The 23,459-nt window shown below is 52.7% G+C and overlaps 5 protein-coding genes across 5 annotated transcripts; 2 read left to right on the top strand and 3 right to left on the bottom strand.

Moving 5' to 3' along the window:
• Positions 1-2,546: 2,546 nt before the first annotated feature.
• On the bottom strand, positions 2,547-4,440 carry CPAR01_16187 (major facilitator superfamily transporter; the record flags this gene model as incomplete). Its single annotated transcript, XM_060500432.1, has 5 exons — positions 2,547-2,800; positions 2,865-3,106; positions 3,161-3,593; positions 3,655-4,135; positions 4,267-4,440. The coding sequence occupies 5 exons, from the start codon at positions 4,438-4,440 to the stop codon at positions 2,547-2,549; spliced, it is 1,584 nt and encodes a 527-aa protein (XP_060340913.1).
• A 4,671-nt stretch (positions 4,441-9,111) lies between these two features.
• Positions 9,112-12,315, top strand: CPAR01_16186 (uncharacterized protein; the record flags this gene model as incomplete). The annotated part of the gene is made up of 6 exons (XM_060500431.1): positions 9,112-9,148; positions 9,821-10,665; positions 10,927-11,096; positions 11,158-11,269; positions 11,331-11,542; positions 11,841-12,315. The coding sequence occupies 6 exons, from the start codon at positions 9,112-9,114 to the stop codon at positions 12,313-12,315; spliced, it is 1,851 nt and encodes a 616-aa protein (XP_060340912.1).
• A 185-nt stretch (positions 12,316-12,500) lies between these two features.
• Positions 12,501-14,153, bottom strand: CPAR01_16185 (FAD binding domain-containing protein; the record flags this gene model as incomplete). Its single annotated transcript, XM_060500430.1, has 1 exon — positions 12,501-14,153. The coding sequence occupies one exon, from the start codon at positions 14,151-14,153 to the stop codon at positions 12,501-12,503; it is 1,653 nt and encodes a 550-aa protein (XP_060340911.1).
• Positions 14,154-15,613: 1,460 nt separating this feature from the next.
• On the top strand, positions 15,614-20,555 carry CPAR01_16184 (ATPase; the record flags this gene model as incomplete). The annotated part of the gene is made up of 2 exons (XM_060500429.1): positions 15,614-18,850; positions 18,909-20,555. The coding sequence occupies 2 exons, from the start codon at positions 15,614-15,616 to the stop codon at positions 20,553-20,555; spliced, it is 4,884 nt and encodes a 1,627-aa protein (XP_060340910.1).
• A 419-nt stretch (positions 20,556-20,974) lies between these two features.
• CPAR01_16183 (O-methyltransferase) lies at positions 20,975-22,372 on the bottom strand (the record flags this gene model as incomplete). Its single annotated transcript, XM_060500428.1, has 1 exon — positions 20,975-22,372. The coding sequence occupies one exon, from the start codon at positions 22,370-22,372 to the stop codon at positions 20,975-20,977; it is 1,398 nt and encodes a 465-aa protein (XP_060340909.1).
• Positions 22,373-23,459: the final 1,087 nt, after the last annotated feature.

Genomic DNA, 23,459 nt, shown 5'->3' with positions numbered 1-23,459 from the left:
AGTATGTTGCTCTCAGTACCGTCCAATGCATGTGAACGTTCGACGCTCGTGGCCCATCACTAAAACAGCCTCTTGCTTCGATCAGAACGGCATATACTTTCACTCTCAAGTTTCAACAAGAAGTCTCAAAGGCCAAGGCTGCACGGCGATGAAGGCATCGAAGAGGGGTTCGGCGTGGGACCAATCAATATGCGATCCCCCGAGAACGAGTCACGGCATCCCTATCAACTGAGTATGCTGACAGCACAGCCAACCATACTAACATTGAGGAACTATACGCGAACTTAGAGATCTTAGTGTCAAGATTTCATATGCGACGATATCTGTTCTGGTGGTACTGCTTGCGGCACACCCGAGAGGCTAAGAATAGTCCCGCGGACCTCCCACCCATCTCATCTTTGACGAAACATCTGCCTTGATCGAGACAGGGGGCAGGGGTTCCTTCTCAGAGGCTCGGCAAAAGTCGACTTGTCTTGGTAGTTGGGGATCGTTGAGCCACATGTTCCGTTTCGTTCGGCGCGATGGCACGGCCATGATCGCCGGTGTCAAGAGCTGCTCTTATGTAGATCAATATGATTTCCGACAATGATACTCTCTAGTACTACGTGCTTTAGACTTATTTTCCACATTTCCATCAAAGTAGATCGCTGGCCATCATAGAATAATTTTCCTTTCGATGGCTGACAGTTTTAACCCCGCATTTGCTTTGACTTCCCGCTCTATACACAGAACCAAAACTAGTTGGGACTCTATCCCGCCTCTCCCGCGAAGAGCCTCTTTTGACCCAAACTCGACAGTCTGCCCATCCTGTGACAGCTCATGTTCAAAATACAAAGCTTAAATTGTTTGACAAGAAGTGTTTTGTTTGTCAGATTTTATTCAGACGGACCTCGGCTCCAAAGTCCATTATCTTCGCCGATCCAAAAGTCTCAAAGGGGCTAGCCTTTTAATCGGCACGAGCAAGTTGACACGGCGTCGCACTGCAACAATCCGTGGAACGAATCACCTGGATGGGAAATACAGAATCCAATACCGCCAAGAGTGTCTGGACTGATGGTGAATAATGAGGCTGGCATTGGACCCTGATTAAAGTTGACGAGAACGATCACGTTGAGAGGGGGCATGGGGGGGGGGGGCCATGAACATTTCATCAATGCATTGTAAGGCTGGTGGGAGCGTGAACCGCGCGCGGTGAGCTGAGGCCAAGTCTGGCGCCGAGCTTCGATCTCCCGGCCCGCCAGACCGCCTAAAACTGCTTCCAACGGCTGGAGTTTCTGGTCTGGATTAGGAAGTTAGATGAGCCCCGGGGCGATCTGCCCGAGGTTTGGACGACTAGCTGGAGTGCCAAGAAGGACATGGGCGGTATGTGGTGGTCAGTAAAGTACGCTGCCCGCCGGCGGCCATCGCTCTCTCGCTAGCAGCCGATGAACACGTGCAAGTTGAGCAGGATGTTGCGCGACTGGTTCCGAGGCTTCAGTCCGATCTGAAAGTAAACTTAGCAAGGAGACACTTCGAGGCGAGCCCATGTCTAACAAGATCGGCAGAATTATCCCCCTACGGAAAGTTATGGTCAGTTGCCCCGCAAATCCATTGACTTGCCATGTTTCCGATGTCTGAGTAATAAGCAAGTGGCACGAGTAAAGTTCCCTGACCACACTACGAGTGGTGACGATGGAATGGGGTTGGCGGCTACTATCGTGAGCAGTCGTCTATGCTGCCGTAATCTTGAGATCTTAGCTTTGGGTTCTGCGATCGGTATGTCTAACAAGGCATGAGGACGCATACTTCTTCCATGTTCCTGTAAAATCACCTGCTTTCATAAAAGATTCAAGAGTAGCCGATGTTTGATCTTGCGCGTATATTGATCCACTTCCTGCGGCACCGAGAGCCTCGAGCTCTGCGGAAGGCCGAGCCGAAGGTGTGGTATTCCAAGGTGAACAGTGGCGAGCATCAGTCACCTCTCGTAAGGCACTGAGATGATTCTTTGTCATCTGTTACTCATAGATGTTGAGGCTGAATATTTGATTATCTGTCGTTGGCGCAACTCCATCTGCAAGCATATCTATAGTTGTCAACCGCCGAAGTACCTTACCAACTAAGGTACACGTAGGCAAAGTAGAGATAGGAAATAGATGGATTTGATCGGGGGTATCTTAATTTGTAATGGAGCAATCGAACTTTCTAATACCTCGACTAACAATAACACGTCCAGCCGCACAATAACGTTCTTTCGCAAAACGAGTCGTGCCTCTTGTGTGTACTGTTCGAGATTCTCTCTAGAATCGCAATAATGAGTGTTGAAACCGAGGAATCCGTCGAGACTAGGTTTCAAGTCCCTCAACCCCTCGATGCGGCGTTCTTTTGCAAGATGCGAATGGGGTACCAGAATTAGAGGAATCCTTTCCCTCTTCACTCCTCCCAGTATCGCTGTTACGAGGACATACCCAATAGACAGGTAAAGTCGAGGTAATTCAAATGCCAGGAGGCTATGTTTTTCTCGACGCGACACTGCCAGCCAGACGTGAAAATCAAATCTTCTTGCCAGTCTAGGAACTTCTCTTTCCATATGGCTCAAAGGGAAACAGGGCGGATACGCCGGCCATGACTCCGAATAGTGCCGCGCAGACATACAAAGGAACCGACGTGGCGGTGTTGCCGCTGCTCGCCACGAAAGCAGACACAATACCCATGAGACGGTTGAAGGCGACGGCGATACCGTTACCCGTGGCGCGATGGGCTGAGGGGAAAACCTCGACGGTGTACGCGTATAGTGTACCGTAGTAAATATTGATTGCACAGGCTAAATTGGAATGTTAGCTGGAAATGCTTTCAAGTTTGAGAAGGTTTGAAATCGAATTACTCACCAATCGCGCAACTTAGACCGATGTTCTGGTCAGCGGTCGACACTGCTGTGTAACCGAAGAAGAACGCCATTGAGAGCAAAGCGCCGATGGCCATTGTGTACTTGCGGCCGATGCGAGGAAGATTGGCAAGGTAACCAGCGATGATCGGACCGGGAATGCCAGAAATATTGGTCAACGTGTAGTTTCGCCACGTCTCGAATGGTGTCTCGGTGCTGTCCGGCACTCTCGAGGCAAGATATGATCTATCACTCTCGGTCAATCTCTATCGCATTCTTCAAAGTCTCTCGCGAACTTACGGCAGGAAGACGTAGAACAGGGGATAAGCCAGACCGATCAGAGTCCATGACAGCCAAACCAATACAGTGCTAAGCGTCATTCTTTTGGTGTAAAAGAGACCCTTGACGTGAGCACCCAACTCGCGAAGCACAAACTTGAAGTTGTTTCTGCTCTGGCCGGCGTTCTTGATCTGGCCGCACGCCGTCAACTTCTCCAGCGTGAGCGAACAGGGTCGGTTGTACTTTTGCGCCATCTTTTGATAGTTGCGCACCAGGTCTTCATCGCGGCCGACGCTGAGGAGGTACTTTGGCGTCTCCTGCAGGCGCATGACGGTCACTCGCGCAACAGACGCGACGAAGACGAAGGCACCCGAAGTGAAGGAGACGTAGCGCCAGCCGGGGTTGTTGGACCAGTTGCATTCCATACCCTCGGTGCAATTCCATCGCTCCTGGGCTAGGAAGCAGTCAGCATCTTACTGATCAGTTGCAAAGCCGATAAACCCATCGCATCTTACTCAAGAATCCCCACGCAATGAAGCCCACCAAAGCCTGTCCGAAACCCCACCACAATGCAAGCGCCGTGACTGTCCACTGCTTATTACTCGGCAGGAATTCGAGAAAGACCGTCGGATCGAGCACCAGGTTACCACCAGCTCCGAACGCCGATAGCGCGGTGAAGAAGCCCCACGATTCGATATTGGGGCTCGCACCCGAGACGATTGTCGCGAGAGACGTGATGAGCAGCGTAACGTTGAACGCGATCCTCCGTCCAATGATATCCGCGCCGAAACCCCAGAAAATCGCTCCGATGAGCAGGCCCACGTAGAGCGAGACGGTGCCGGCGTTCGAGTAGGTGGACGGCTTGCCGAGTTCGAGCATCGCACCGGCGTTGGTGACGGACTGGACCAAGGCGATGAGCGAGTCGACGGCGTAGCCGAAGCCATTGAGGACGAAGAGCTTCCAGTGGAAGTTTGTCCAGCCAATTTCATCGTTTGCCTGGGTTGGTTAGTTTCTATAGTTAAGCGGATTGGCAGCATTGAGAGCTGTGTTGGCGGCGGACGTGTCTGGGTGAGAGACTCGTGAGCCCAGACTCTGGAAGCTTTTGGTTTTTTTTGGTTGGTTCATACGTCATTGACGAGGTGCATTTTCATTGCGAGCACGGGGTCCTCGCCCTCATTCTCCAGAATGTCTTTTGCCGAGCTGACGGAGGTGTCTTCGATGTCAGAGGCCGGAGCCCCGGAGTCGACCGTCTTCTTCTGCGTCGCCGGATCGAACATCTTTGCGTCCGGTTCGTGATGCATCATGAAGTTGGATGCTCGGTGGTTCAGAGGGAGAGGGATGAGGCGAGGACGAGGAGAAGCGGAGCCACAGAATGAGAGAGGGAACTAGGCGTAATGAAAGCAGGAAAATGAAAAAAAGGCAAAATTCAGACGAGTTAAAAAAGGTCCAAGTTGTCTTTACTGCGGGGTGATTTTGTGAGAGAGGAACGAGCCTCAACCAATGTTACACGACCAAGGGAAATTGGCATAGGGCGAAAGTGTTCCACTATTGTACTTTTGATTTTGAGATCATGTCGTTGAAGCTATCCTGTTCGTCGTCTGCCGGCCCGCTTCCTATCTTATTCGCTTGGCCCATCTCATAGCGCGATTAAGCTGCATGCTGGAAATGGCATGGTTCTCTTGCGGTTACCATGCTCAAACGCGGCGGGTATTTCCCCGAGTACAGCGGAAAGCAAGACACCAACACACAGAGAGCTTAGAAGACAGTGGAGACCTGAGCGAGCTATCTGATCCACCATAGGTTAGACGGCGTAAAGCCGGGGGCTTCTCCGCCTTCGAAGACGAACTTAACGAGGTTACGAGAATCTAGCAAACAATATGAACGATGTCTTATTGGACACAGCACTTGTCGAAGCATCGCTGACACCACTCTTGATGAAACGTTTCCGTTAGTGGTGCTTTGGCGGGAGAGCCATTCACCAATGACGTGCACGAACATCACCCCACGTGCGAGGCGAAATTGGAGCTCCCGTCGAGGTTGGGAGCGGATCAGCGGGTAGGACACTTTGGGGAAGACACAGGCACACAGGAGAGCACCGCGTTGGCCGCCGCCATCCGCGGCATCCTTGCGGGTCGGGATGAGCCTGTCTTCGATAAGAGAGAGGAGGTTCGCGGGTCGCCCAGATATCGAGTGTAAACTGTCATCTTCGATGCTTAAAGGTAGGTGAAGTCATGTGACTTCTCCTGTTATTCACGTACTTGAGGAGGGGAAATCAAGTATCGGGGAAGATTAGTGAGCTCAAGCTCAAGATAGGCCGTCTCTTTGCCCCCTCCCCGTTCCGTCCCCATAATTCCCTTGCTCCATCCTCGGCCGTTCCCCACCCGGTCCCTTCCGGGCTTCTCCGGGTTATTCCGGGACTTATCACCCGGAGGAGCGGTCCGCTTCCGTCATTCCAGCATAAAAGTCGCTGGTGTAAGACGGATCAATCCGGTAGGTGGTTTTGCAAGTGATGCCCCCCTGCTGTTGATTTGCCTCTCATTGCTGTTCGGCAGTTGTTAACCTTGGCTGAGATAAAGAGATTGACGCAAGCCCGAGATAACAACCCATGTTCGAGATATCTGTCGACAACGAGCTGAAGATATGTGTTGATGAAATCGTGGTGTATGATGAAGTTCGTTATTTCGCATGGTATGGCGAATGCTAGGCTGAGATATCTTTCTCAACGTGGTCAGCTTCGCCCATTACACGAGTTGCCTGCCTTGGGTATAGCAAGCAGAAACTACAGCGAGGATCCTGACAATATATATCACGGGTGGATTGCCATCTGAGTCTGGTACTCCAACAGAGATCAGCCCAACGACAGGAATATTCAAATGACTTTCCGAGCCAGTGGGAGATGAAACTTAAAGGTCAAATAGTTCCTTGTTGGCATCCGAGTATATATCCCACCCCACGCATCGGCCACCTAACGTGATGAGAAGAGCCATTTCCTGGAATCTAGAGTCCCTGTCGGAACCCATGTCATAGAGATAACGACTGCGTCATACGATCATGAGGGCGATGATGAATCAATTTATTCGTGCCACTTACTACACGTAAAAGGTAAAGTACGTGAAGGAGAATTATTTTGAGCCCTCACGCGACTCCCCATAGCATAGCTGACATATTGCCCTTGAGTGACCCTTACGGCTACTTCGCTTGGGGATCGAACTGGACTTCTAGCCCTACTGTTTTCGATGTTTCCATCGCTGATCAAGAACTACAACGCGTGGAGCATACGGGAACTCACGTAGAAATGCAGATGAGCTCCACCAACACAGGACCACGTTACCGCAATATTGACCAAATCGACTTACAAACCACTCTCGCAAAGCAGTGCTTGAAGAGCCTCAATGGGATGTTTTCGAGAACATAGAAGCAGACAAGTTTGAATATCCGTTGCCCGGCAACGCTCAGGGTCCACCTTCTTCCTGGGTCGTATCGAACATGCATGTGGAAAAAGCAAGTTTGTAGTGTGAACAACAAGCTGCTGGAGCTGTCGCGACTGGCAAGTAACACTTATCGCGTCATCGGCCCAAGAATCTGGTTTGCCTTGCGATAGAACTGTTAAGGATTTTGATTACTTTCACGGATATGCTCAGAAGATCGCCGGACCGAGCATTTGGAACGCACTCCCATACGGATAGATGACGTATTTGACACATCGCCGAATACAATGCTTGCCCAGATTGCTGTCCAGTGGCAGTCGCGCGGGCGCTACCTTAGTGAACAATACCTAGGGACCAGCGCGACGGCACACAAACGCGGAATTGAACGTACGCAACGGGAAGTTCCCAATTCCCGAGGCGGCGACTGGGCGATGCTGTACTCAAAGGGGTTCTTGGAACATGAGCAACATCAAAAACAGAAGCTATCCTCTGGCATCCCGTACAGCAAAGTTTGAGGTTTCAAAAGGCAAGTAGGGGTATGTTGTGAGTAGTGCAAAACCTTGCGCTTAAAGCTTCACTTTTCTTCTAAGGGACCTAGTTGCTAGTCGCTATCGGTAGTAAACTCCCGTTCGCAAGTAAGGTTTGTGATACATGCGACTAAGGGGTCCCGCTTTCTCACCGAGGTTTCTCCCCATCTCCAAAGTCTGGCCTATCCTTAAAGTGAAACCCTTGGGTCCTTCTTCGGAGCTAGATCCTATGGAAAGTATCGTGTTCTCGTCAACTCTTCAGGCTTCAATTCCTTCACTAATAGGATTCACGACTTCCTTTTGCGGGGCCTTTGCGGGTTCAACCAAACTAAACCAAACACAAACGGCAGACAATTCCCGGTGGGCGCGACACTTGACTGTCCACGGGTGTAGCCCGGGCTCGGAGGCGCAGGCACGAGATTGGGGGCACAAAGAACGACCTTCGAGCGCTGTGATTCCCGAAAATTGTGGCTGAGAACAATACCTACTACGCTTCGATCTGACATTAGGCCACCTCCAATGGAGATATGTGTATCCGTATTGCACGAAAAGCCTGATGCGATTTTATCGACGGTTGCAATGAAGACGCGATGCCGAGAAGAGCCGTGTGGACGAGCAGGACCGAAAGGATAGACACCTCGAGTAAGAGTAAGCACCTGCGCCGCTGCACGGCAGGCAACGAGTGTCGATCATTGAACGAGCCTACGCGGGGGCCAGGGACTTTTTCAAAGGGGCCAAAAGGATGAACTCAGACATGATCAACCAATTTAGGCTCTATTCAACAGCCCCAAAAACGAGAGACAGGGCCTGCAGGGAAGATCACGACCGGCATGGACAGCATTGGGCAGCCTGCTGTCAGGCTGACATTGCGCTCACTGGGCTCACTGCACGTAATTTTGCGAAACGCAGATCATCCCGTCTCGCCCGTCCGTCCGTCTAGTCACGAGGGCATGAGACATCACTCGAATAGTGTTCTGTCTGTCTGACAGACGCGCTGCGAGTTTGCGGCAACCCACAGGAGCTGGAAGCGATGCTACCACAGCCCTGATTACATCGACTTTTTGGCCCATTTGTGTTCCCAACGCGGTCTAGGTGGAATACTCATTAAGAGAACTTTGGTGACTGATCAGTGTATGAATGCTCGTGCGCACCTAGCTCTCCATCGCCCCATCGCCGGGGACTGGCGGCGTGCGGAGCTCTCAAGACGGACGGAGCTTCAACCCAAGTGCCCCGACAGAAATCCAATCTGTCAATAACCCTGCCATCGATGGGCTGGGCAGCAAGCTGACTGGGATTTCGTCGGCCAGCTTGGCAGCTTTGTTAGACTGTTGTGGATATACCTAGACGGTGGACATTATCTGCCAAGTTCTGGACCGATTCTGCCATCCGATGGTGCGGACTGCATCGAGAGCGAAACGCTAGGACTCGATGAAGACCTGAGCCCGATTTTTGGGTTCGAGACGGGTTCGACAAGCGGCCAAGCGCCCATGCCAACCTTCCGAAGTCGGGCTTTAGACTGAACTCAAAGAGACGCCGAGGGGAGGAATGGCGGTTAATTACGAGGTTAGTATCCTTGCCCTCACCGATCAGAAAGAGAGAGGCAGGGACGCCGTTGTGCGCCGTTGGGCAGACGTATTTTTATCACGGTTCGTGTGAAGGTTCACAAATCAAAGTCCCCTGAACCGACAATTCGAAGAGTCTCTCACAGGACTCTAGAAAGTCTCACGCAGAGGGCGAGACGATTGCTTTCTCCGTGCCGTCCTGTCCGCCACCCGAGACTCGAGAGAGAGGACGAGAAAAGTCTTCATTTCGACATCCGGTTCCCCGTTACGAAAGCGAATCACCAACGGCGCTTGGCTACATGGGTATCCCCATGCATCTCCATGCGGGGAAATTGGAACCATCGACCTGTTTAGTAGCTTAGGGCCCCGACAACCCGAGCAAAAGGGCAGCAGAAGCGGTGCAGAAAGTGTGCCAGTGTGCCAGTATCCCAGGAGCTGAGCAGCTCGTCGTCACAATGGCGCACACCAAGTTCTTCGTACTAGCCATGAGCAGTTACCGACAGACAGACAGACAAGCGTGACAGGGCCCCTTGGTCTTGACCGTCACGAAGAGTGGCCTGTCTTGTCGTCCGTTCGTTCCATGTTTACCCTTGCAAAAGCAATGCTGGCGACCCTTTACCGTTCCCCCGGGCCATCGCGCGAATCACACCTCGTGGACCGCAGTCTCGGATCATCATCAATGACCTTTTTGCTAAAGTTTAGCTGCATGCAAACTCGGCAACCATTGTGTCTTTCCTCAAAATACCCAACTCTCCCACCCCCTTCTCCTACGGCTTTCTTTCCTCCATTTTGTCCCTTTTGCGCTTCCTTCTCCTTCTTCGGCCTCTTCTGGGCCTCTCTAGTGCAGACATATCTAGCGCACCTCGTCTCCGGCCTCCTCCTGTGCCTCCCTTGCGTCCCTCCCGCGCCTTTCCCAGATCGAATGAATTCGAACCCCGCGCGGTAATCCAACAGAAGCTAGAATAAAGACGGCTTGGCATTGGGCTGGGGTGGGTGGTAGTAGCTGACTCAGAATCCACGTCCTACCTACTTTCGCGAATCCCACTCCGTCCTCCCTTTTCCAATCCATTCCTCGGCGGCTCTTCTTTCAGCGACGGCCTTTCTGTGGTCGTTTCTTGCTCCGCCCCCGTCCTCCTCTTTAAACATCTGGCTGTGCTCTTTCAGGCCTTGTCAAGTTCGTCCCATCTGCGTTTCCCTTTTCCCCACACTTTGGACGTCACAACGTTTGCCAAACAAGAGCAACCACCATCAGAATCCATCCCTTATTCAGCACACTGGGGATCCCGAGACCTTGGTACCATCGGCCGCTTTCAGTCAAGGGGCCACTGCGCAGTTCGAATCTCATCAAAGAGAGAGAGTCCATCAAGATCACATGGGGATACGGATATAGCAACCTGCAAAAGAGAAGAAAGGCCAGAACAACAGGAAACTCACTCGAGGAAGAAAAAGAGGCGTTGCGACAAGACGTACAAGAACATAACAATGTCAGCACCAGCATAACGGCCCTCGTTGCCGCCGCGCCCCAGCAGCCAGCCATCAACTTTACACTGGAACCCCGAACCCGACGACAAAACATCACCAACACAGAAATGTCGGCAGATGTGACCTTTGACATCGTCACGGCCAGCATCTGCGCCCTCCTCATCATCGTCCGCTGCGGCTACCGCATCCTCCTACGATGTAAAGTCCACGATACCTGCCACCGGATGTGGCACGTCGACGACGCCTACATGGCCTTTGCGCTCCTCCCGCTCATCGGCCGCACGACTTGCATCTCGCTCTCCTTCTACCTCAACCCGACGCACACGTATGATGCCGCCACCGAAGAGGCGGCCGCGGCGCGGAATCTCAGTGTTGAGAAATTGGCAGAGTATTACGTCATCTCACACAAGCTGCTTATACCGGCTCGCATATTCTATGCATTATTGTATGTCGCTTACACCTACTTGCCTGAGTCTATTCCGCCTCACACTCACTGTTGTGAGGGTGGCGGACTGCAATTCAAGGCGGTGTGTCTAATATTCGTTCACTGCTGACCTATGCCGTGCTCTTGTATAGCTTGTGGTCGTTGAAGCTCTGCCTGCTCAACTTTTACTCGCGCTTCGTGGACATTTTTGGATGGGGCAAAGCTGTCACGAATGCTCTTTGGTGGTTTATTGTTATTACGTTTTTTGTTATCTTGATACCCACTCTTGCGGAATGCCGGCCACTTTATTTGTAAGTTGTTGCCTACCTCTATCAATCCGGCAAACGAAAGAGACGTCAAATAGTCTAACATTGTCATCAATAGCATGTGGTCCCCTGATCCTACTGGCGCAAATACCTGCCATCGCGCCCTCGGAAACCTCATCACAATGGCCGTCTTCAACATCGTTACCGATATTGCGCTTATCGTCTTCCCGTTTCCTATCTTTCGTCATGTTAAACTCGACAGCAAAGTGTTCGTACCCACCCATTGAATCCCTCATTGCTTGATTTCCTGAGGACTAACACCCCTGTAGTAAGGTGCAGCTCGTGCTCTTATTCAGCATCGCTGGCGTTGTTGTCGTCATCACCATCATGCGACTACCCATGATACTGAACCAGGCAGTATCACAAAGATCTCGTTCCATGGTAGGTTTTCGGCCAGTGTATGTGATGCCGTAACGATCGCCCACTAACGAGTTCTGTACAGTGGGCATCCATAGAGATACTTTGCGCCTGTATCGTCGCAAATACAGCATTCTTTTACGCCTTATTGAAAGACTACCAGCGAGGCCACGACTCTCGCGGGGGCAACTCGAGCTACGTGCAGCAGCCCGATTATTACATGCAAGCGATTCCTTCGCCAGAGTTGCGGAGGGGATCCTCGGCGCGCTCTGATGGTTTAGAAGTGCCGGACCATTGGTCAAGGGAGAGCAGATCAAGTAGATCTAGTAACATTCCTATTATAGCATGAATGACGAGATGATGGCGCCCGTATTGCACGTGTCTACCATCCGTGCGATGTCTCTAAGTAGGTTGCGACAAGGGACTCTAGTCTTTCTGCTAGCCTTGGAAGACATGTGAATGTTTGATGATCCCATGAGGACTAGTGCTGACTCTGATGTATTGACGTAAGGGGTAAATCAGCCAACTTGGAATGTCACTGCAACAAACTACCATCTTCATTACCAGCTTCATCATCAAATCTCCAAATAACCAGGCTCTACCCCGCCAAGCAACTGCCCTCATCAATCCGCTCCTTTAATCACGATCTATCGAGACCAGACAGGATGACTGACACCTCTACGCTCTCAAACCTCGCATCCTACACCTTCGGCGGGCTCTGCATCCTCTCCGCCCTCCCATTCGTCGGCATCCCGTTTCCCAACCGCCGCGCGGCAGACTACTACGCCGGTAAAAGCGAGTGGATGTCGCAAATCTTTCGCCGGCGTCTCACCCCCAGACAAGCCGGATACTTTGGTGCAGCGTTACGCATCGCAGTCGGCGCCGCCGTCATAGTCCCCGAAATGAGGGAGCCCGCGCTGCTCTTCAACGGGGCTGTGATCACGTATGGGACCATCAGGGCCTATGTAGATGGGCGACCTATGCTCCCGCAGTGGGGAATGTTAGCAGTGATTGCGGTTTGTCTTGGTCTTGGACGTTTATCGCAAGCTACTTTGGTTGAAGAGCCGTAGCTCGCGAAAGAACGGGGGCTTTCGAGTTGTAATAAGCTTGATGTGACTTCTAGAATGGTCAAGGTTGCACTGCTGTGTCATATGGTAAACGAGTTCCATGACGATCATGTCCATCAATATCGCATTACAGAACTGAAGATCCTGATATCGAAGTTTTCTAGACACGGAGCATACCATTGGCTTTCCTACACTTTCCCATGATTCAGATACTCTTCAATCGCAGCGTCCGCTTGCCCCGGACTATCTACATGCACTAGCACTCGGTGATCCGGTCTCACGACGATCCCTTTACCGCCCTTGATTTCCCGGACCACACCATACCAACTCTTCGGCAAACCAAGGCCTGACACGTCAACAGCCCAGTCGCAAGACGCGAATGCAGGGTTTGCGCAGTGCAGCACGGTAAATCGATCGTAGGGCACGAGGTCCAACAGAGACAGCCCCTCTCTCGTGTTTCCGTGCGGCAGCCTTGCCCCGGGACACGCTTGCGGCACATAGACCGTCGGGTCATCAAGCAAGGCTTTCGTAGCGGACGGGTCATCGTAGATGAATCCGAGCTGGAGTGCAAGCGAGTCAAAGTGTCTACTCGCCTCCTTGACAGCTTCGCCCGCTGCAGCGGAAACGGCGCGGCGTTGGAGGAACGCGTCCATGGCGAGGTCCAATCCCGGAGCTTCTTGTGCCTTGGCTTCTTGGAACTGAATAGAGAGGCCAACGAGAGAGGTACTGACGGAGTAGAACGCTGCCTCGCTAGCCTTCGAGTACTCGAGATTCGCCAGTGCGACGGGCCTACGCTCGCGCGTGAAGCTGGCGAGAAGGTCTTGGCTGCCTTTTCCGTAGATGACGGAAGACAGCTTCCACACCAGGTTATGTGCGTCCGCGATGCCCGTGTTGAGGCCCAGGCCGCCCTGAGGCGGCAAGCTGTGCGCGGCATCACCCACAAGAAAGACGTGGTGCTTGGCGTCGCTGTACGATGATGCCACGCGCGGTGCCGTCTCCCAGATGGTACGGAGGACCTCCGAGTACTGCAGACCCGGGAGACAGGCCTCGATTGGCGGTGCCTCCGACGACGGACCCATGACAGGGGTGACGTGAACAAAGGAGTCGTCGAGGTTGTGTGCGATGAACTCGCTGGGGTGCTCTGGGTGGAAGCAGAAGTAGAGCATGGCCTCGCGACCCGGCGGAAGCGCGGCGCGAAGACTGCCTTTGCAGACGATGGACTGATAGACGTGGCCTGGTCCCATGGATCGGAAGTCGATGCCGGCTGTCTTTGCTCGCACGGTCGAGTTGACGCCGTCGGCTCCGATGATGAAATCAGCCTGGATGCTGTGTCTCTCGGTGCTAATGTCGTTTCCTCGTCCAGTAGAAGTGCTGCATGAGACGATACAGCCAGCTTCCTCTGTATCGGTGATGTCGACGGAGTCGACTTGCCACCCTCTTCTGATTTCAGCGAGGCCCGTCTCGAGTACAGCCTTCTCAAGCAGCCGCTCTAGCTGCGGCTGCGGCCAGTTGACCAAAGGCTCAGCCGTCAAGTTGCGCATCTCGTCGCCCTGGCGTTCGTAGGGGAAGCAGCCAATCTCAGTATCGGCCAAGCCGTAGACAAGCCGAACATGTCCGACATCTTTTGGGTTGGCTGCCTGTCGTCGAATGTAGGCTACATCCAAGCCAGCCTGGCGAAAGATTTCGAGTGTCGACGGGTTGATGGTGTGGGCTTTCGGGTGCTCTGATATGCTGTGACGTCTCTCCAAGATGATGCACTTAATCTTTTGACGGGCGAGGAGATAGGCTGTGAACAAGCCTACCGGTCCTGCACCTGCGATGACGACGCGTGTCTGTTCCATTTCCTGATTGTTGTCTTAGTGCCAAAAAAATATATACATAAGGTTACTTTTGCTATCACAGTCGTTTGGTAACAATCACCTACTTACACGTATGGCTATAGATGAACATGAAGAGGATATGATTCTCATTCTTTTAGCATCACAATGATGTGGTGTGGGATGACCCAATTCCTCTTTAAGAGGTTGAGCGTCTGATCTCTCTTTGACTACCTTGGCTGCAGCTGACAGGTCTATGCTTTCTTGTCCCCTTGTCCTTCCACCAAGATCAAAGTGCGAACTTTACTGTACCGAAGGGTAAATACTGTTGCATAGATCATTCTTACTAGAGTTATATCCCGTGATCTTGCCAGGATTCTTGCGAGAAATCTCCAAAGTGGCATTGGTCAGGGTTACATGGGCCACAGGTTAGTTCAAGTTCTTGATTGCACGACACGGTTGACACCAAACAGCCTAGTTCTTCTGTGATAGTTAGTCTTATCGATTTCACTGGAGACTTTCACCCGGCAGACAACAGTTCAAGGGAGATATCGGTCAGTATTGCTGTTATGAGTCTGACGCATAACATAGTTTACGCTGTCATCATGAACCTTGGCGGCCGGTTTTGCGTTTCTCGGGAGTGTAAAGTAGGCCGATTGCCGTTAACTGCGTCAGTGCTCAAAGAGTTCAATCAGTTTCCGAGTCGACGGATTCCCATGACGCCAAGACAGCCTTTCGCTCCCGTATCCGTAAACCCCCTTCTTGATCGGCGTTTAAACTCAAGATCAAGGTCAAACAAGGTTTGTTGCGCGTTGACCGCGAGCGCCAAAGCTCCATGCAGCTCACACTGGGTTGCTTGCTTTCATGTGCCGGGCCATCCGTTCCAACGGACGGGCGGGAAATTCTATTTGAATACTCCGTACTCGCCAAGCTCGCATCCATTTCCTCCAAGCTGCTTACACATTCCCAACTTTATACTTAGATACCCAAACTATGGCCAGGTACTTTTCTTTCCGTTTTAGGTTCTTTTAACTTTCGTTCCAGTCGGAGTCACTCCCGACGCTAGACAGCAGGGACCGGGCTTAGATGCGAAATCCCGTCCCTTCGTGCTGTCTGCAGCCGTGGTAGTTTGCTGCCACACCTCAGTCATCCATCCCATCTAAACAGTCCCGTCTGAGCAGTCAATCCGGCATGGTCCATAATAGCACTCGAGATACTTAATGATAGATATTAGCAGGCACTTAGCGCGTGGCACATGTGGCTTCAGAGCCGTATGATCATGGTCACTGCATGTTCAGTAATATAATTCCTTCAAGGCAATTCAACTGATCCAAGGTTGACATCGCAACTCACTTGAAGCTTCACTTTTGATTATCGTTGAAACATTCAGAGAGTTGAGGTTAAATCAAGTGAACTTCGATAACACCGCCTTGCCAGACCGGCTTTTGCAGCCTGACACGTCTACATCTCGGTCAACTACAGGCATGTCTACCGCACCCTCCACCGACGAAAAGGCAGACAACGAGCGGCCAATTTGGCGATCTTCGCGTCCATCTCGGCATCGCGCCTCTCTTCTAAGTTTTCCAGGCGCTCCACCTCCCAGTGACAATCGGCCGAGATCTGTACACATATCTGCGGACGAATACAAGGCCATTACAGATCTCGTAGACCTAGCAAAGTCTTTCCTCGAAAAACAGCAACAAAATGGCGAAGTCTCGTTATCTTCGACCCAAGGCGACTCTGTGCTAGACGTCTCAAAGGCTCCTAAACAAGACGGACCCCTCGATCCCTTTGGCAACAACTTTGACGCCCGGGAATGGGCCAAAGCATTCTATCGCCTCCGCTCCGACAGCTGCGAAGTGCGTAAGGCCGGTGTCGCCTATCGCAAGCTCAATGTCTCGGGCTACGGGTCCGACACAGCCTTTCAAACAACAGTTGGCAACGCGTGGTGGCTCAAAGTCGCAGGAGCTATGCGTGGCTTATTGCGTATAAAGCGTCAACAGGTGCGCATCCTGCATGACCTCGAGGGAGTCGTCAACGATGGCGAGATGCTTTGCGTGCTGGGTCCGCCAGGTAGTGGCTGCTCGACGTTTTTGCGTACCATGGCGGGAGATACGCAAGGCACGCAGGTGGCAGAGGATTCTCACCTCAACTACCGCGGTGTGAGTGCCGATGAGATGAAGCGCTACTTCAAAGGCGACGCCATCTACACCGCCGAAGAGGACGTTCACTTCCCGGCGCTCTCGGTAGCGGATACGCTCTTCTTCGCCGCGAGAGCGAGAGCGCCCAGAACCCGGCCCGCTGGGCTATCAGCGGACGAGTATGCGACATGGGTGCGTGACGTGACTATGGCCATGCTGGGAATCCAGCACACGATGCAGACACCAGTTGGTGGGACAGATGGCGACACAGTACGCGGCGTATCTGGCGGCGAGCGCAAGCGTGTGAGCATTGCTGAGGCGGCGCTGAGTTTCGCGCCGATCCAGTGCTGGGACAACAGCACGCGTGGGCTCGACAGCGCTGCGACTGTGGATCTCTGCAAAAACTTGCGCGTTCAGAGCGATATCATGGGCATGGTGAGCATGGTCGCCATTTATCAAGCACCCGAAGAGGCCTACGAGTTGTTCGACAAAGTACTGGTTCTCTACGAAGGGCGACAGATCTACTTTGGGAAGACGACGGAAGCCAAACGCTACTTCCAGCGGCTGGGCTTCGTTTGTCCCAAGATACAGACGACACCGGACTTCCTGACATCCATGACCAGCCCAGCTGAGCGCGAGGGCATCGTCAAGCCTGGCTACGAGCAAAAGGTCCCGCGTACTCCGGACGAGTTCGCCGAGGCATGGCGGACGAGCAGTCTCCGCCGCAAGCTCGGTGATGAACTAGACTCCTACGACGCATCCTTTTCTCTGAGCAGTAGTGGCCCGCGCAACTCACGCACACACTTTGCCGAGTTCCTGGAGAGCAAGAAGAGTGATCAGTCTTGGATGCAACGATGGAAGTCTCCCTACACCCTTTCGTACCCACGCCAGGTTCTCCTATGTCTATGGCGCGCACTCGCGCTCCTCAAGGCCTCGCCGCAGATGACGGTGATGATGCTCGTCCTCAACCTCTTCCAGACTCTCATCGTCGCCAGTGTCTTCTTTCGTCTGCCCGATACGGCCGAGTCCATCAAGTCGCGCAGCACGTTTCTGTTCACGGCCGCTCTGGTTAACGCCTTTGGATGCGTGCTTGAGGTGCCAGCTTTGTACGCCAAGCGCTCCATCGTTGAGAAGCATGTCCGGTACGCCTTATACCATGCATCAGCTGAGGCCGTCGCCGACTTGGTCATGAGCTTGCCATATAAGCTGCTCAACGCGATCACGGTCAACACAATATTCTACTGGATGTGTAACATGCGCAATGAAGCTGGATCCTTTGTGTTCTTCGTGCTGGTACAGTTCGCCATGACTCTAGCCGTGAGCTTGCTCTTCCGGCTCGTTGCTTCCGTCACCAAGAGTCACACGGCGGCCCAGGCGCCTTCAACCATTGTGTTGCTCACGCTGGCGCTCTACACTGGGTTCGCTGTCCCGCCCATGTATATCAAGCCGTACGCCAAATGGATCGCCACACTAAGCCCCGTGTCCTACGGATTCGAGGCTCTCATGATCAACGAGCTCGGCGACAATCGCAAGTTCCCTTGCAAGACCTTTGTTCCGTTCGGTCCGAACTACGAGATGGACGCTGCGAGTATGACCATGATGGCTCGGACACGCGTGTGTGCCGCGCAAGGAGGCGTGCCGGGCGAGACATTCATCAACGGGACCAAGTACATCGACGGTGCCTTTCGTTATATGGATAGTCATCGATGGCGCAACGTCGGTGTTGTCTTTGCATTTGCGGTCGCCTATCTCGTTTTGCACCTCATCGCCACAGAGATTGTGAGTAGCGCGAAGAGCAAAGGGGAGATGCTTGTTTTCCCTAGGGGCAAAGTCCCGACAAGGCGGACTGGAGAGCCGACTCGAGACGTAGAGGACCAAATCACCAAGGGGAAGACAGAAGCCCCAAGCGGCCATGATGCTGACGACAATGGCGACTTGACCATTGACCGTCAAACGGCCATATTCCACTGGAGTAATGTCTGCTACGAAGTCAAGCTTAAGAAGAAGGAGACGAAACGCATCCTGGATGACGTAGACGGATGGTGTAAGCCGGGAACGCTCACTGCCCTCATGGGCGTTTCTGGCGCCGGCAAGACTACTCTCCTCGACGCTCTAGCCTCGCGTCTATCTGTTGGTGTGGTAACAGGCGAGATGCTCGTCGACGGTGCCCCGCGCGACGACTCCTTTCAGCAGAAAACGGGCTACGTCAAGCAGCAGGACCAGCATCTTCTCACGTCCACAGTGCGTGAGGCCCTAACTTTCAGCGCCGTCCTCCGACAGCCGGCCCGGTTTTCACACAAGCAAAAGATTGCATACGTCGACAAGGTGATTGAGATCCTGGGCATGGAAGAGTATGCGGAAGCGGTCGTTGGCGTCCCCGGAGAGGGTCTCAATGTTGAGCAGCGAAAGAAGCTTACCATCGGTGTTGAGTTGGCTGCTCGTCCTGCACTTCTGTTGTTCTTGGATGAGCCTACTTCGGGCTTGGATTCTCAGACAAGCTTATCTATCTGCACTTTGCTTGAGACGTTGAGACAGAACGGGCAGGCTATCTTGTGCACAATTCACCAGCCTTCAGCGACTGTAAGTCCTCCTCTGTTCCCCTTTTCCAGTGGCTAGTACACTACTAACATGAAGACAGCTCTTTGAGAGGTTCGACAGACTTCTTCTTCTTGCTCGAGGCGGAAGGACTGTCTACTTTGGCCAAATCGGGCGCAACGCCAAGGTCCTCGTCGACTACTTCGTCCGCAATGGCGGACCGCGACCCAAGAAGGGGAAGAATCCGGCCGAGTACATCCTTGAACAAGTCAAAGCCAGCGGAAGCGGGAAAAGCGACATAAACTGGCCCGAAGTATGGCGAAAAAGCACTGAGTATGAGGAGGTCAAGGCTCATCTGGCAAAACTCAAAGAAACACAACACCAAGACGCAGCACATCAACAGCAGCTGCATAACGACCCCCCCTTCGCCGCTCCTGTGATCACGCAGTTCTCCGAGGTGACCAGGCGTTTGTCCAAGCACTATTGGCGCACCCCAAGTTACGTGTACGCAAAGTTACTCTTGACCTTTGGCTCGGCTCTTTTCATCGGTCTCTCTCTGCTCAACCTACCCAACACGCAGACGGGCGTCACCATCCAAACCATAGCCATCTTCATGTTCCTCACAACGCACCTCAACTTGACACAACAAATTGTTCCCATATTTGTGTCACAGCGTACACTCTATGAGGGCCGTGAGCAGCCTTCACGCACATACTCGTGGGCCGCCTTCATGGGCGCGCAAATGGTGGTTGAGATGGCCTACAACGCGCTCATGGCCCCACCAGCATTTGTAGCCTGGTACTATCTCGTCGGGCTGCAGCGTAACGCAGCAGAGACAAACGATACCGCAGCTCGTGGCGGACTAGCGGTCTTGTTCATGCTCGTCTTCTTCCTGCAGGCTAGCACATTCGCCTACATGATTGGGGCCGCCTTCGACCTCGCCGACCAGGCTGCAGGCGTCGGCAATCTCTTGTTTGTCATGATGTTCATCTTCAACGGCATCCTCGGGACGCCGCCCAAGTTTTGGGTGTGGGTGTACCGCGTCAATCCCTTCACCTACCTCGTTGAGGGATTGCTCGGCACAGGGCTTGCGAACGCCAAGATCCAATGCGCCGATAACGAGTTCTTGCTCGTGAATCCGCCTCTTGGACAGACGTGCGGCGAGTACTTGCAGCCTTTCATTGCCCAGGCGGGCGGATATCTCGCTGATACGACTGTCTTGGACAACTGCAAGTATTGCACAACGAACAATACAAATCAGGTCTTGGCAGGGGTGCATGTCGAGTTCAGCAACCGCTGGCGCGACTTGGGCATTTTGTTTGCGTACGTCTTCTTCAACGCTATTGTTGCTTTCGGGTTATACTACATCCGTGTGCCCAAGCCTAAGAAAGATAAAGGCAAGACATCGCCATCAACACTTCCGTCACCTCAAGACGGCAGCAATACAGACCCTCCGCCCAAATTTCCTATGGAGGAGTCTGAAAGGCAAGCAGAAAGGTCGTCGCAGGCCACGCGGGCCGGCAAGGTTCTTGGATCACTTCGGTCGTCTATTCACGGCGGCTTGCAAGGGCTTGGAAATGGTGGAAAGAAATATTGGGATGATGATTTGGAGAATGCGGACGATGCTCAAATAATTGGCAAGGAGGCTGAATTAGGGTATTTGAGTGAAGGCGAAGAGGGGAACCGGGATGTTGATATTCGTGATTTCAGCATGCAAAGGTCGCCTGTGACTCCCCAATATTGGATTTAGTGGGATCAGGTTAGTCAACGTGCTTGATTGGAGTGATGATAAGTTTTTAATTCTCAATCATCTTGAATGGCAAGTCCTGACATGGCGATTCACACTTGGGTTCGACTAGAATCGATGCAAATTGCGTACACCTACTTACACCTACTTGATATAATTTCACCACTTGTCCACTTATCGTCAGGATACATAGCTCAACATTTGAATCTCATTAGGCAACGGTACTCGGACTTTGAGAGCAAAAGAGATGCCAGATAGAACATTACCGCCCGCCGCATCCATGCTCAATGCAGGGAGATGTTCGCACGTTTGACGTCGAAGGTAACTACTTATGAAGAGCTCGTCGCTGAACATGTTTCCAAAACGAAAAAGTAATTAAATTCATTAAACAGACCTGGTACCAAAATGCCTAATATACCTTACTAATGACTGCCATTCGTGCCAGTTGCACGATCCTCCTTCAACCGACATTCAATCACATTACCCAAACCACGGCAGATCCACACCTTGACAATCTTCAATCCAGCCGCCTTGACAACACGATCCAGGTCTTGGAAAGTCCTCTGTCGACCATTGGGGCTAGCGGTCAGAACGAACCCTCCGATGAGCCCCATGGACTGGAACGCCCCGTAATTCTTCAACAACGGGGCAGGCGCATCAGGGAGCAAAGCGTCGCCGCACGTTGGGTGTGGTATGTACTCGCCAATAAGCAGACGCGAATTCCCAGGAGCCATAGCGTTCCTGATGTGCGTGAACATGGTGGTCAAGTCCTTGTCCTGCCAGTCGACAATGACAGACCGGAACCAGTACACGTCGGCTCCCTTAACGGGGTTCTCATTGAAGAAGTCGTGAGGGGTGAGCTTGACCGTGCCCGAGGTCAACGCCTGCGGATCTGTCTTATTCCAATGTGCTGTGGCGTGCGCGATCATGCCGGGCTGGTCCTGGACGATGCCGACAAAGTCGTTCTTGTGATGGGGGAAATTTGTACGCAAGGATTGGATCGAGCTACCGAGTCCGCCACCAACGTCGACGATGACAGCGCCGTTCCGAAGGGTGGTTTCCCAGGGGTACCCGCGCACATCGGTCAGGCCGTGGAGGTACTCGCCTAGCGAAGCGAGCCAAAAGTCGAAACAGTCGCGCCACTCGGGGTGCGCGTTGAGAAACTCGAACTGTCCCATGCCCTTACCGATGCTTTTGGCAAAAGCTGAGTCTCGCGGCTCGTAGCTGGCGCAGAGGACGGGATCCTTGAGCAGTCCAGGAAGCACATCGGCTGTTGGAAAGAGAAAGGAGGCGAAGCGGACAGAGTTGGCGAGACGTTCATCTGCAGCGAGGGCTGTCGATGCTTCGTCATTGGCAAAGACATCATGGGAGGTCTCGGCAAAGATGTGGTGGGCGCAGAGAGTCCGCATAACGAAGCCCAGCTTACTCGCATCGGCAATGCCCGTCTTGGAAGCGAGAGCGTCAAGCGTCATGGGGCCATTAGCGGCCAGGAGCTGGGGTATCTCCCACTCCACGACCATGTGAAGCGCGCGAGAAATGTAATAGCTGTGGGCCAGATGACCGAGACGCCACTGGGGCGTCAAGATTGCCGCCTCGAGCGATGTCGTGGCAGCGATGACGCGTTTACGGGCCTCTTCGGCCTTGGGGGTTTTCGGGATTCGAACATCAGGGTTTGTCTTTGCTCCGTTGCTGACTGTAGCCTTACCGGCCGAAGAGGAAGACAGCTCGGCGATGAGGTCATTGGTTGAGGTGGTTAAGATGGCTAGAACCGAACGGAGGTATGTGATTTGTTCATTTTGCTCAGCGATGCCGATGGCCATGTTGACTAAGAGTGACGAATGTCTTTTACCCCTGGTACTCGTTGACGTATTGGTATTGCGTCTCACTTTTCTGTGGGCTTTTCACCTGATTCCCTCTTAAAGCCGGGATACTACTTGCAGTTGGCTTTGTAAGTTGAGGTGATATAGCTCAGGGATGGTAATGATAGGAAGCCCAACGGATTTCGGGCTCGGCACTGCTTGTGTTGTGATCAATGTAAATGACGTTTTTTTATAGGGATGTGAGTAATAGTCCCGGGCATCTGTGATTTCATTGCAGGGGGCTCTGGGCTATGAGTATTATAGCGAGCGAAAATGGCTATCCTGAGAGTGAGGTACCACTTTGAGTCAGTCTGTAAAGCTTCGTATTCGTGCCCGGTCGGCTATCGTAAGAGCTCGGCTACCATGCGAGATTAGAGATGACGGCGGTGGTTGCCATATGGTCCGATTGTCCGTACGTAAAGTCTATTAGACTTACTGTTTCTACACGGTGTTCTCACGAATCAGGCATCGCAGTGTTCTAGTCTTCATCATCACGCCTTGGCCTTGTCAAGATTGTTGTTTCTACATTTCAAAGGTAGATGAAAACAGCATATTGCTTCAAAGCTTCTATGCTTCATGTCAAGTTGTTGATAGAGCCGCGCGGGGCAGATTTTCTCTTTCAGTCCGCGCCGGCGGCCAAGGCGTTCTGGAGAACGGACTCCGACGCCGTCGGGGCCGATTATTCAAGGCATACTTGTAAGCGGCGTACTATACGGGGAGATCCCCGCCTTGCATGAGGAAGGCGTTCTCACATGCATCAAGGTTAGGGCCCGTGGACCCGTCACGCCCGTCAACCTTACAAACTAGATACATCCTAAACTATAAGTGAACATCCCACCAGTTCGTCGAGATGGCCCGCCCGCCCGAACAAGAATCTTACCTTCCGCGTGTTCCGCATGAAACATGTAGTTTAAACTTCAAGTCCAGCCCTGTCACAAATCACGTCATATCGAGATGCCCATCATCCAGTTCTGAATTCCATGTCTAGACCAGGCCCTTGCCCCTTAACCTCAGGAACCCAATCACACCTTGATCAGTAATGAGTTTG

The sequence above is a fragment of the Colletotrichum paranaense genome (assembly GCF_030867605.1).
Source record: "Colletotrichum paranaense strain IMI 384185 chromosome Unknown Scaffold_23.1, whole genome shotgun sequence".
In the NCBI taxonomy this organism is placed as follows: domain Eukaryota; kingdom Fungi; phylum Ascomycota; class Sordariomycetes; order Glomerellales; family Glomerellaceae; genus Colletotrichum; species Colletotrichum paranaense.
Note: the sequence above shows the minus strand (reverse complement) of the source record. Positions and strands in the feature narration are given on the sequence as shown.